Source organism: Hyla sarda, chromosome 1, assembly GCF_029499605.1.
Source record: "Hyla sarda isolate aHylSar1 chromosome 1, aHylSar1.hap1, whole genome shotgun sequence".
Classification (NCBI taxonomy): Eukaryota; Metazoa; Chordata; class Amphibia; order Anura; family Hylidae; genus Hyla; species Hyla sarda.
The window spans coordinates 6,254,319-6,268,250 of NC_079189.1; the positions used below are offsets into that span (position 1 = coordinate 6,254,319).

Here is a 13,932-nt window from a genome sequence, read left to right on the forward strand (position 1 = left end):
TTCAGGTGACCATATCATGCCTATACTACTAGCACTAGGCAGGTACTACGGCAATGTCTTGGTATCTCTGCCAACAGTTTCCATCCATAGCTGGGGAGGGCCGAGAGCTTTGCCCTACTTAGGGAGGGCATGTGGAGGTAGGGGTCTGAGGGAAGACAAGAAGTTGCTATCTAAGATCAGGTGAATGTTAGGGCACATGCTTCTTGATGGATATCCTCTTGCACCTGGGAGATGCTGCCTGCTGAAGGTTAGAAGGAGACGGCAATGTCATGTCATCCTCTATATTAAATGAAGCTAAATAATTAAACTAGAAAAATTAGAAGGCAGGGTGACACCGGAAATCTTTGGTGACTATTGTGAAGTCCTAGAATAGTGCAAGGTTAGTGATCATCTAAATTATGGTATTTTCCAGTGATACGGCTGGTGAGGCTCATCTGCTGACTATCCTGACATACCCCAAACCACAAGGGGTTCACCTATTTTAGAGGCATATTTTATTTTCTTCAAAGTTTTTAGAAACCTTCCGGATAGGAAGAAATTTGTGGATGCTAAAGCTGCCCAGACACATAAGATAAGTAAGTTGGCCGAAATGGTAAATTTTTGCAGACCATTGTTTGTAAGTTATACATGAACGAGCACTCATGCGGGCGCCGACATGTTATTCTGAGTGATCGTTCATGTATAACTTACAAACAATGGTCCACAAAAATGTACCATTTCTTCCAACTTCTCTTATGTGTCGGCACTAAAATCGCACGGGAATGCAGTCTCATACAGTCATGGCCGTAAATGTCGGCACTCTTGAAATTTTTCAAGAAAATGAAGTATTCCTCACAGGAAAGGATTGCAGTAACACAGGTTTTGCTCTATACATGTTTATTCCCTTTGTGTGTATTGGAACTTAACCAAAAAAGGGAGGGAAAAGAAGAAAATTGGACATAATGTCACCAAACTCCAAAAATGGGCTGGACAAAATTATTGGCACCCTTAACTTAATATTTGGTTGCACACCCTTTGGAAAAATAACTGAAATCAGTCACTTCCTATAACCATCAATAAGCTTCTTACACCTCTCAGCCGGAATGTTGGACCACTCTTCCTTTACAAACTGCTCCAGGTCTCTTATTGGAAGGCGCCTTTTCCCAACAGTAATTATAAGATCTCTCCACAGGTGATCAATGGGATTTAGATCTTGACTCATTGCTGACACTTCAGAACTCTCCAGCGCTTTGTTGTCATCCATTTCTGGGGGCTTTTTGACATATGTTTGGGGTCATTGTTCTGCTGGAAGACCCAAGATCTCAGAAGCAAACCCAGCTTTCTGACACTGGGCTGTACAGTGCGACCCAAAATCCGTTGGTAATCCTCAGATTTCATGATGTCTTGTACACATTCAAGATACCCAGTGCCAGAGGCAGCAAAACAACCCAAAACATCACTGACCTCCACCATATTTCACTGTAGGTACTGTGTTGTTTTCTATGTAGGCCTCATTTGTTTTCGGTAAACAGTAGAATGATTTGCTTTACCAAATAGCTCTATCTTGGTCTCATCTGTCCACAAGACGTTTTCCAAGAATGATTTTGGTTACTCAAGTTCATTTTGGCAAAATGTAGTCTTTTTTATGTCTCTGTGTCAGCAGTGGGGTCCTCCTGGGTCTCTTCCATAGTGGGGTCCTCCTGGGTCTCCTCCATAGTGGGGTCCTCCTGGGTCTCCTCCATAGTGGGGTCCTCCTGGGTCTCCTCCATAGTGGGGTCCTCCTGGGTCTCTTCCATAGTGGGGTCCTCCTGGGTCTCCTCCATAGTGGGGTCCTCCTGGGTCTCCTCCATAGTGGGGTCCTCCTGGGTCTCCTCCATAGTGGGGTCCTCCTGGGTCTCCTCCATAGTGGGGTCCTCCTGGGTCTCTTCCATAGTGGGGTCCTCCTGGGTCTCCTCCATAGTGGGGTCCTCCTGGGTCTCCTCCATAGTGGGGTCCTCCTGGGTCTCCTCCATAGTGGGGTCCCTCCTGGGTCTCCTGCCATAGCGTTTCATTTCATTTAAATGTGGGCGGATAGTTCGCGCTGACACTGATGCTCCCTGAGTCTGCAGGACAGCTTGAATATCTTTGGAACTTTTTTGGGGCTGCTTATCCACTATCCGGAAAATCCTGCATTGATACCTTTCATCATTTTTTCTCTTTCGTCCACGCACAGGGAGATTGGCTACAGTGCCATGGGTTGCAAACTTCTTGATAATGTTGCGCACTGTGGACAAAGACAAATCTAGATCTCCGGAGATGGACTTGTAACTTGTTCATTTTGGTTCTCAAGTCCTCTTTCTGTTGTCCATGCTTAGTGTGGCACACACAGACACACAAAGCAAAGACTAAGTGAACTTCTCTCCTTTTTATCTGCTTTCAGGTGTGATTTTTATATTGCCCACATCTGTTACTTGCCCCAGGTGAGTTTAAAGAAGCATCACATGCTTGAAACAATCTTATTCATCCACAATTTTGAAAGGGTGCCAATAATTTTGTCCAGACCATTTTTGGAGCAACATTACGTCCAATTAGCTTTTTTTCCCACCCTTTTTTGGTTTAGTTCCAATACAAACAAAAGGAATAAACACGTGTATAGCAAAACATGTTACTGCAATCCTTTTCTGTGAGAAATACTTCATTTTCTTAAAATAGTTTTTAGGGGTGCCAACATTTACTGCCATGACTGTAGATAGCTATGCATTCCGTGTGGAGTCTGCAGAAAGCATTGACAGGTTCATTCTTTCTGCGGACATGGAAATCGGAATTTCCACTCCGGAAACATGCTGTGTGGAAATTCAATGGGACTCTGCTGTGGAATATCCATGCAGAATCCTGCAAAGAAATTCCAAAGGTGTGAACATGGCCTAAAGGTATAGACTGATCCAGGATCAGGGAAGATCTCCTGGGTGAGCCATGACTTCACCTTTGATCTGTTCCTCCTAGTTTTGGGTCTGTTGTGTGTAAGGGGACTGTATAAAGATCTTGTACAAGGAGCTGAGTGTTTCCATCTTGTAAACAGTTAGGTTGGCTGCTCTTTTGAGGTTGGGTCTGGCATATACCAGGGCTGTCCTTTTCAGGAACTGTCCAGAGCAGGAGCAAATTCCCATAGCAATGGGATGGCTGAGAATTTTTCCACCATATTTCGCATTGAAATTCTCTAGTTCCAAAATGGTACCAATAACTTACAGGTCATGTCCTTCCTTTTTCTTTCCCTTTCTTTCTTTTTCCTTTCTATCTTGCCTAATGTGGCTGTTCTGTGTTTGTCTTTGTGTATCGACTGTTTGTCCTTCCTGCCCCTCCCTTCCCTTGTCCGTGGTTGTTACAACCTTAGTACCAGTAGATGCCGATACGTGGGAGCACGTTTGGCCGAGCCTTTACTGGTCTCCTGTACTAAACTTTGGTACCGGAGGTCTTTCCCAGATTTCCTGTGATCCTCTTAGCTTATATTGGCTCTACTTTTTGTTTTCTTTTATGGCAATTGTTATTGGGCTTCGGCCCCTGTGCTCTCACTGTACAGTGGTCCCTCAACATACGATGGTAATCCGTTCCAAATGAACCATCGTTTGTTGAAACCATCGTATGTTGAGGGATCCATGCAATGTAGGAAGTATAGGAAGTAATACTCACCTGTCCCCGCCGCTCCGGACCCGTCACCGCTGCCCTGGTCCACCACTGCTGCTGGTCCATTGCTGTCGCCGCGTCCCCGTGGTGTCTCCGCTGCTCCGGAACGTCTCTGTTGCCTGGGTACGTCGCTGTCATCACGTCACTACGCATGCCGCTCCTATTGGATGACGGGACGGCGTGCGCGGCGACGTGATGACGACGATGGAGAGCGCCGACGATGGAGGGGATCGTGAAGAGGACGCTCCGGAGCCCCGAGGACAGGTAAGAGACCATCACCGGAGCACACGGGGCACCGTAAACGGCTATCCGGCGGCAGCTGAAGCACTCAGCGCTCCCGGATAGCCGTTTATGCGATGGCCCCCACATACAAAAGCATCGGATGTTGATGCTGCCTCTTAGAGGTCGTCGCATGTTGAAATGATCGTATGTCGGGGGGGGGGGGGGGGGGGGGGTCACTGTAATTTGCCGATTGTTCTTGAGCTTCGGCCCCTGAGATATTATCTTTATATGTTTCTTGTATTTGGCATTGTTGTTCCTGAAAAACTCTTTAATAAATATTACAGTTGGAAAAAAAAAAATGTTTTTTACAGGTCATGGTGCAAAAAAAATATATATTAATTATATGGTGATTCAAAGCATTTTTTTTTTTTTGAATTTAAGTTTTATTTTTTTTGAGTTGTAAAACATAAATTAACAAATGATATAAATTAGGTACAGCTGCAAAATAAAAAAGATAAAAAATAAATATAATGTATCAGTTTTACTGCAAAGTGAACAGTGCAAAAACTTAACCTACTCAGAATTGCAGTTTTCTGCTTTTTTTTTTTCTCTTTCAGCCCACAGATACTAATGGCTGTCCATGAATGCTGGGAGTTGTAGTTTTGCAACAGCTGGAGGCACCCTGGTTGGGAAACATTGCTATAGACCAGTGGTCTTCAACCTGCGGACCTCCAGATGTTGCAAAAACTACAACTCCCAGCATGCCCGGACAGCCGTTGGCTGTCCGGGCATGCTGGGAGTTGTAGTTTTGCAACATCTGGAGGTCCGCAGGTTGAAGACCACTGCTATAGACAGATACTGAAGTGAGTGGAGGAAGATCCTACTATGAACCACCCAGGAATTGTGTCGAATGCAGCAGCACAGAAAATCAGCAGCACAGAGTATTTCAGCAGATCTGCTTGTGAGGTCACAGAACTGAGTTACAAAGTGGAAGAAACAGTCTTCTCTGCAGCACAGAGTATGTCAGGAGCAAAGCCCGAGAGTAAGGGCGCATTCACACCACGTTTTTGCAATACAGTTCCTGTATCAGGTTTTTGATGAAAAACTGATTCCTCAAAACCGGACTAAACTGTAACAAAACATGTGCACAAATTTTAACCCGTATACGGTTCAAAAAAAATTATGTCCATTTGCATCTGTTTTTTAAGAAAAAAACGTATAGGTTTTTAAAGGGGTTATCCAGGAAAAAACTTTTTTTTATATATCAACTGGCTCCAGAAAGTTAAACAGATTTGTAAATTACTTCTATTAAAAAGTCTTATTCCTTTCAGTACTTATGAGCTTCTGAAGTTGAGTTGTGGTTTTCTGTCTGGCAACAGAACTCTCTGCTGACATCTCTGCTTGTCTCGGGAACTGCACAGAGTAGAAGAGGTTTGCTTTGGGGATTTTCTTCTAAACTGGACAGTTCCCGAGACAGGTGTCATCAGAGAGCACTTACACAGAAAAGAACAACCTTAACTTCAGAAGCTCATAAGTACTGAAAGGATTGAGTTGTTCTTTTCTGTCTTAAGTGCTCTCTGATGACACCTGTCTCGGGAACCGCCCAGTTTAGAAGAGGTTTGCTATGGGGATTTTCTTCTAAACTGGACGGTTCCCGAGACACGTGTCATCAGAGAGCACTTAGACAGAAAAGAACAGCCTTAACTTCAGAAGCTCATAAGTACTGAAAGGATTGAGTTGTTCTTTTCTGTCTTAAGTGCTCTCTGATGACACCTGTCTCGGGAACCGCCCAGTTTAGAAGAGGTTTGCTATGGGGATTTTCTTCTAAACTGGACGGTTCCCGAGACACGTGTCATCAGAGAGCACTTAGACAGAAAAGAACAACTCAACTTCAGAAGGTCAAAAGTACTGAAAGAATTAAGGTTTTTTTAATAGAAGTAATTTACAAATCTGTTTAACTTTCTGGAGCCAGTTGATATATAAAAAAAGTTTTTTCCTGGATATCCCCTTTAAGACAGAAAAGAACAACTCAACTTCAGAAGCTCGTAAGTACTGTAAGGATTAAGATTTTTTAATAGAAGTAATTTACAAATCTGTTTAACTTTCTGGAGCCAGTTGATATATAAAAAAAAGTTTTTTTCCTGGATAACCCCTTTAAGACAGAAAAGAACAACTCAACTTCAGAAGCTCGTAAGTACTGTAAGGATTAAGACTTTTTAATAGAAGTCATTTACAAATCTGTTTAACTTTCTGGAGCCAGTTGATATATAAAAAAAGGTTTTTTTCCTGGATAACCCCTTTAAGACAGAAAAGAACAACTCAACTTCAGAAGCTCGTAAGTACTGAAAGGATTAAGACTTTTTAATAGAAGTCATTTACAAATCTGTTTAACTTTCTGGAGCCAGTTGATATATAAAAAAAAAAAAAATTTTTTTCCTGGATAACCCCTTTAACTTTTCACTCCATTTTGAATAAAGTTTCACTTGTTTGATTGAAATTTCAAGAAAAAAAAACTGTTCAAAGTCAAAAAACGTATGGTGAAAACCGGATGGAACCGTACGCACATACAGTTCTGTACGGTTCCCATTGACTCCCATGTTAAAAAAAAAAACGTATAAGGTTTAATACAGTTTTTCATCCGGACCAAAAACCGTGGAAGGCTACGGTTTTGGGTACGGGAAAAAAAAAAACTGACAAAGGCTGCATTCACATCTCGTTTGTGCAATACGGTTCCCGTATCCGGTTTCAGTGAAAAAAAAGTATGGAACCGTATTGCAAACCGTATGTATAGACATTTTATAGAAAACCGTATGCCAACCGTAGAATCCGGTTGTGTACGTTTTGCATCATTTACGCTTCTATCCGTTTTTTTCCCCCGTACACAAAACCGTAGTCTACTACGGTTTTATGTCCGGGTAGAAAACCGGATACAACCCGTATACGTTTTTTTATTTATTTAAATGGTGGTCTATGGGAACCGTACCGAACCGTATGTGCGTACGGTTCCATCCGGTTTGCACAATGCGGTTTTGCAGTTTGCATGCCGAAAGTTCTTCCCACAAATAGAACAAGAAGAACTTTATTTAATTAAGGACAAACATAAAACCGTATCAGTTTTTTTTCCCCAAAAAAACTTATTTAAACCGTATGCAACCGGACATCCGTTTTCAAACCGTATATGGTTTAAAACCGTACAGAGGTCTATACGGTTGTATACAGTTCGGTCCGGTTTTGAGACATACGTTTTTGTTTTTTTTTTACAAAAAAACGTACAGGATGCAAAAACGGACACAACCTGATGCATCTTTTGGCATACGGTTTTCAATGGAGAGTCAATGCGTACGGTTTTCACATTTATGTATACGGGAACTGTATTGCAAAAACGTGGTGTGAATGCAGCCTAACATAACTGAAGGCAGCAGGAGGGGTCCCCAGCAGTATAGAGTAAAAGCTGGGTTCACACCACGTTTTTCAAATACGGTTACCGTATACGGTTTTCCGCTAAAAAACGTATGGCAAAAACCGTATGCAACCTTATACAACCGTATGACTCCAAATTAAAACGTATACAGTTTTTCCCCGTACGGTTCTATCCGTTTGCATCAGTTTTTGCCAACGGTTTTGCTATTTTGTAGGAATTAGTTTTCCAGCGATTTAATAAAGTTACTATTGTTCTATTGAAATTCCAATCTGCGCATGTGTCGGATTAGAAAAACCGTGTGCAACCGTATTCTGAAATTCTGTGCACGGTTCTCATAGACAACAATGTTAAAAGAAAACGCATACGGTTTTCCAACCGGAGGCAAAAACGTGGTCGACAGCGTTTTTGACTACGGTTGAAAAATCGGCAAAACCGTATCCGGGGCAAAAACGGATGCAACCGTACACAACATTTGGAATACGGTTTACAATGCATTCTCTATGCTTACGGTTTCGGATACGGCCGTATACGTTTTTTTGCGGAAAACCGTATACGGTTAGCGTGTTTGAAAAAACGTGGTGTGAACCCAGGCCTAATTCAGATGTGTGCTGAACTTGTGGGAGGTCCCAAAAAGCATGACATCATTGAAAGGGCCTCCGGCAGCAGCACAGAGTATTTCAGGACAACTGCGAGGTCGACGGAGGATTAATGTGACACACAAGTGGAGTAGCCTTCGGTGTCAGGTCTCCGTCCAGCTGTGTCACATGGTGTTATTTCTGTGGTTGTGTACGATGTAGCCCCCCCCCACCCCCCCCCTAGACGTCTGCTGAGTATTTATAGATATGTAATCCATCAGGGCTGCCTGTATATACATAGCACAGATATATAGATGCTCCACCCCACTGCTGCTTCACAGCGACACCTGGTGGTAAATATGAGAAGCGCACCCACCCTGCACATGTGATAGGTAATACTGTCTATAATCATAGCGAATGTATAACAATGCAGAATGAGCATTTCACAACCTGGGTGCCTCCAGCTGTTGCAAAACTACAACTCCCAGCATGCCCGGACAGCCGTTGGCTGTCCGGGCATGCAGGGAGTTGTAGTTTTGCAACAGCTGGAGGCACCCTGGTTGGGAAATGCTGCCTTAAAAAGGGGAACTCCAGTGGGAAATTTTTTTTTTCCTTTTTTAAATCAACTGGTGCCAGAAAGTTAAACAGATTTGTAAATTAATCCTTCCAGTACTTATTAGCTGCTGAATACTACAGAGGAAATTCTTTTCTTTTTGGAACACAGAGCTCTCGGCTGACATCACGAGCACAGTGCTCTCTGCTGACATCTCTGTCCATTTTTAGGAACGGTCCAGAGCAGGATAGGTTTTGCTATGGGGATTTGCTATGGGAGTTGTAGTTTTGCAACAGCTGGAGGCACCCTGGTGTGGAAACGCTGCCTTAAAAAGGGGAACTCCAGTGGGAACATTTTTTTTTTCTTTTTTAAATCAACTGGTGCCAGAAAGTTAAACAGATTTGTAAATTACTTCTATTAAAAAAAAATCTTAATCCTTCCAGTACTTATTAGCTGCTGAATACTACAGAGGAAATTCTTTTCTTTTTGGAACACAGAGCTCTCTGCTGACATCACGAGCACAGTGCTCTCTGCTGACATCTCTGTCCATTTTAGGGACTGTCCAGAGCAGGATAGGTTTTGCTATGGGGATTTGCAATGGGAGTTGTAGTTTTGCAACAGCTGGATGCACCCTGGTTGGGAAACGCTGCCTTAAAAAGGGGAACTCCAGTGGGAAAGTTTTTTTTTTCTTTTTTAAATCAACTGGCGCCAGAAAGTTAAACAGATTTGTAAATTAATCCTTCCAGTACTTATTAGCTGCTGAATACTACAGAGGAAATTCTTTTCTTTTTGGAACACAGAGCTCTCGGCTGACATCAGGAGCACAGTGCTCTCTGCTGACATCTCTGTCCATTTTTAGGAACGGTCCAGAGCAGGATAGGTTTTGCTATGGGGATTTGCTATGGGAGTTGTAGTTTTGCAACAGCTGGAGGCACCCTGGTGTGGAAACGCTGCCTTAAAAAGGGGAACTCCAGTGGGAACATTTTTTTTTTCTTTTTTAAATCAACTGGTGCCAGAAAGTTAAACAGATTTGTAAATTACTTCTATTGAAAACAATCTTAATCCTTCCAGTACTTATTAGCTGCAGAATACTACAGAGGAAATTATTTTCTTTTTGGAACACAGAGCTCTCGGCTGACATCAGGAGCACAGTGCTCTCTGCTGACATCTCTGTCCATTTTTAGGAACGGTCCAGAGCAGGATAGGTTTTGCTATGGGGATTTGCTATGCGAGTTGTAGTTTTGCAACAGCTGGAGGCACCCTGGTGTGGAAACGCTGCCTTAAAAAGGGGAACTCCAGTGGGAACATTTTTTTTTTCTTTTTTAAATCAACTGGTGCCAGAATGTTAAACAGATTTGTAAATTATTTCTATTAAAAAAAAATCTTAATCCTTCCAGTACTTATTAGCTGCAGAATACTACAGAGGAAATTCTTTTCTTTTTGGAACACAGAGCTCTCTGCTGACATCACGAGCACAGTGCTCTCAGCTGACATCTCTGTCCATTTTAGGGACTGTCCAGAGCAGGATAGGTTTTGCTATGGGGATTTGCAATGGGAGTTGTAGTTTTGCAACAGCTGGAGGCACCCTGGTGTGGAAACGCTGCCTTAAAAAGGGGAACTCCAGTGGGAAATTTTTTTTTTTCTTTTTTAAATCAACTGGTGCCAGAAAGTTAAACAGATTTGTAAATTACTTCTATTGAAAACAATCTTAATCCTTCCAGTACTTATTAGCTGCTGAATACTACAGAGGAAATTCTTTTCTTTTTGGAACACAGAGCTCTCGGCTGACATCAGGAGCACAGTGCTCTCTGCTGACATCTCTGTCCATTTTTAGGAACGGTCCAGAGCAGGATAGGTTTTGCTATGGGGATTTGCTATGGGAGCTGTAGTTTTGCAACAGCTGGAGGCACCCTGGTTGGGAAACCATGCCTTAAAGGGGTACTCCGGTAGGAAAGTTTTTTTTTTTGTTTTTTTTTAAATCAACTGGTGCCAGATGTCAGTAGAGAGCTCTGTGCTCGTGATGTCAGCAGAGAGCTCTGTGTTCCAAAAAAAGAAAATAATTTCCTCTGTAGTATTCAGCAGCTAATAAGTACTGGAAGGATTAAGATTTTTTAATAGAAGTAATTTACAAATCTGTTTAACTTTCTGGCACCAGTTGATTACACAAAAAAAAAAAAAAAAAGTTTTCCACCGGAGTACCCCTTTAATTCTATGAACATCTGCAGGTGTCAGAGAATGGTAGAACATTTGTATGTATTCTCACTGTCTGCCTAATGGGGAGGGGGCGCTATGTATTTCCTCCTCTATAGTTACACATCTGCTCAGTACTCTACATCTCCCCAATCTCCAGGACTGCTCCCCCCCCTCTACCTGGATCTCTATTGCCTCCATGGTGCACGGTGAGGTGTATCTGATGATAAGTCTGGAGCCTTCCCTTCTTATAGCTGCACGTATCTGATGATCTCATTCAGGTCGTAGCCGGTCACAGCAAAGGATGATCCTTGGGGGTCACAGAAGCGGGCGCCGCAGATCTGGGTGTCTGTCACACACTCCGAGTGACGATGCTCGACCTACACAAAGCAATGTCCAGAATGAATAATCGTATAGGGAGATCAACAGCAGACACCCCCCCCCCCCCCCCAATGACCTATAGACGTCACCTCAATGACCCCCGAATCTTCACCGCGATGCAGCTGCCAGATCTGTACAAAGGAGTCCTCTGCCCCCGAGAGCAACTGGAGGGAAAATACAGAGAGGACTGTCTCAGAAATACAGTATCGGATGTGGATAGAGGATTATACATATATATATTTTTTTATCTATCTTTAATACATATATAAACACGCACAGTATTGTGTCAGCTATAGATACAATGTAATGGATGTGTGTATATATATATATATATATATATATATATATATATATATATATATACATACACACACAGTATTGTGTCAGATATACATATAATGTAAGGGATGTATATACACACACACAGTATTGTGTCAGCTATAGATATAATGTAAGGGATGTATATATATATATATATATATACATACACAGTATTGTGTCAGCTATAGATATAATGTAAGGGATGTATATATATACACAGTATTGTGTCAGCTATAGATATAATGTAAGGGATGTATATATATATATATATACAGTATTGTGTCAACTATAGATATAATGTAAGGGATGTATATATATGTTCAGTATATATATATATATATATATATATATATATACTACCCTAGGGTAGTAAGGGGCCATATTTCAACTCAATAACTAAGCCCCAAGGCCAGAGCCCGGGGTGTAAACCCTTATTGCTTACCCCTAAAAAATAACTTTTATTAATTATTATTAAAAGATAATTCCCAACTACAAAATAAGGTTAAAACTGACAACCAGGTGATCCAAATATAACAGTGAATTCGTTATGCAGGAGCAGTCTCCTCTTAAGTAACTAGGTAGCCCTGCAGTGGCTGCCTATTGTAAGGATCACTCTGGTGTTGCTTAAAAGATCACACAATTGCCGCCTCTACATGTTTCGCCGCCTCCGCGGCTTTCTCAAGAGGCAATGGTGGCAATGGCCTGCCATTGCCACCATTGCCTCTTGAGAAAGCCGCGGAGGCGGCGAAACATGTAGAGGCGGCAATTGTGTGATCTTTTAAGCGACACCAGAGTGTCGCTGGCCAGATAGCAGGTATCCTTGGGATAGGGGATACGTTTTTCAGCACTGGATATCTCCTTGAAAGGAGTACTCCAGCGAAAAACATCCTTTGGGTAGGGGATAAGATGTCTGATCACAGGGGTCCTCCCACAATCTCCGGCTGGCAGCGGCGGCGTCCGGAACACGGAAGCTTGGAGCTTCAGTGTTCTTGACATCACGCCCCCTCCATTCATGACTATGGGAGGGGGTGTGACGGCTAGTACATAGCCGTCTTGCCTCCTCCCATAGACATGAATGGAGGGGGGGCATGGCGGCTGTAATCGCCAGTCATCCACCACGGAGCAGAGTTTTCTCCGTGCACCGGATGACTGGGGTGCCGCAGCGGAGATCGCAGGGGGGTCCCCCTTTAAGACATCTACATAGGACCTTACTCTTCCGGTCTCGGGAGCGATGTCCAGGGTGTAGATCCACCTGGCATGGGAATCCATCTCAGCACTTATAGCTCCAGTTCTGGCATCATACAGTCGGATCTGCCCGGTGCCGTAAGCCGCGGCAATTACCCCGTCCCACAACTTCACTGAGGAGCAGGTGACCCTGGACAACACAGGAGAAGGGTCATACATCAAATGCAGACACCACAATGTACCGACAATGCCAGTGTGCCTTCACCTGTTGCAAAAACTACAACTCCCAGTATGCCCGGACAGCCTTCGGCTGTCCGGGCATACTGGGAGTTGTAGTTTTGCAACAGCTGATAGCACACTGGACACTCACATAGTGCACTCACCCATACGCCGAAATCTTCGTCACCAACCGGAAATCTTCCCCAGACTTCCAGACACACAGTACACCGGAGTCATCTGCCGTCACCAGATCGGCATCCCGGTCCTGCCAAGTATAGGTGAGATATATAATTGCATTGTGTGTATAGTTGCATAAAAAAATAAAGAAAAGTAAATGAACCCTCTGGAATGAGCTGGATTCCTGCATTGATGAATAATAAAAAAAATGCGTGGTCTGATTGTGACGAGTTTAGACAAACATAATGTTACCTCAGTAATAACACCAGCTGTACTGCTTACGTCTTTTATTGAGCACACTGTGCGAGTAAACGTCCACAATGCAGGGAGAAAAGGGTTAACCCTTCATTTTAATCCCCCTACAGTAAAGTTAAACATTTCTCGTATCTCCAAATAAGATTTGTAAGAATTTTGGACCATTTCTCAATGTAGATGTTTAACCTCTAGGGATTTAAGCTCTTGTCCTGTTCCCCTTCAATGATGCGTGCTCAGGAGCTGCGCGCGGGTCATAGTGGGGTGGTCCCAGTGGTTAATGCTGGACATCACCGATCAAAGTGATGCCTGACATTAGCCCCTTAGATACCACAATCAAAGTTGATCGCGGCATCTAAAAATGGTAAAAACCACCGCGGTGTCCCAATCAGCTTTGACCTTGGCAGGCTGGAGCAGTTGAACACCCTATGGGGACTATAACATTGTGTAAAAAAAAAAAAAAAATAAAGATAATAAAAGTGATTTAACCCCTTCCCTAATAAAAGTACATATATATATATATATATATATATATATACACACACACACACACACACATATATATATATACATATATACATATATATATATATATATACACACACACATATATATATATATATATATACACACACACATATATATATATATATATATACACACACACACACACATATATATATACATATATATAATATATATATAGGATCCAACAATAACGCAGCACTCCAAAGAACAGTGAAAAAAGTGTTGATTTATTCCTGTCACATCAGTACAAGCAACGTTCTGCTCCTATG

At 42.6% G+C, this 13,932-nt stretch overlaps 1 protein-coding gene across 4 annotated transcripts in view; it reads right to left on the bottom strand.

Moving 5' to 3' along the window:
- Positions 1–12,971, bottom strand: part of WDR54 (WD repeat domain 54) — a gene marked incomplete at its 5' end in the record, with an annotated part of 40,461 nt that extends 27,490 nt beyond the window's left edge. For 2 of the 4 annotated variants that reach the window (XR_008848168.1, XR_008848172.1), the window contains 4 exon segments: positions 10,781–10,980; positions 11,071–11,145; positions 12,515–12,677; positions 12,871–12,971. Coding sequence is in view for 1 of the 4 variants with exons in the window: in XM_056541719.1 (XP_056397694.1) it covers positions 10,849–10,980; positions 11,071–11,145; positions 12,515–12,677; positions 12,871–12,971 (471 nt within the window). 4 annotated transcript variants of the gene reach the window in all.
- Positions 12,972–13,932: the final 961 nt, after the last annotated feature.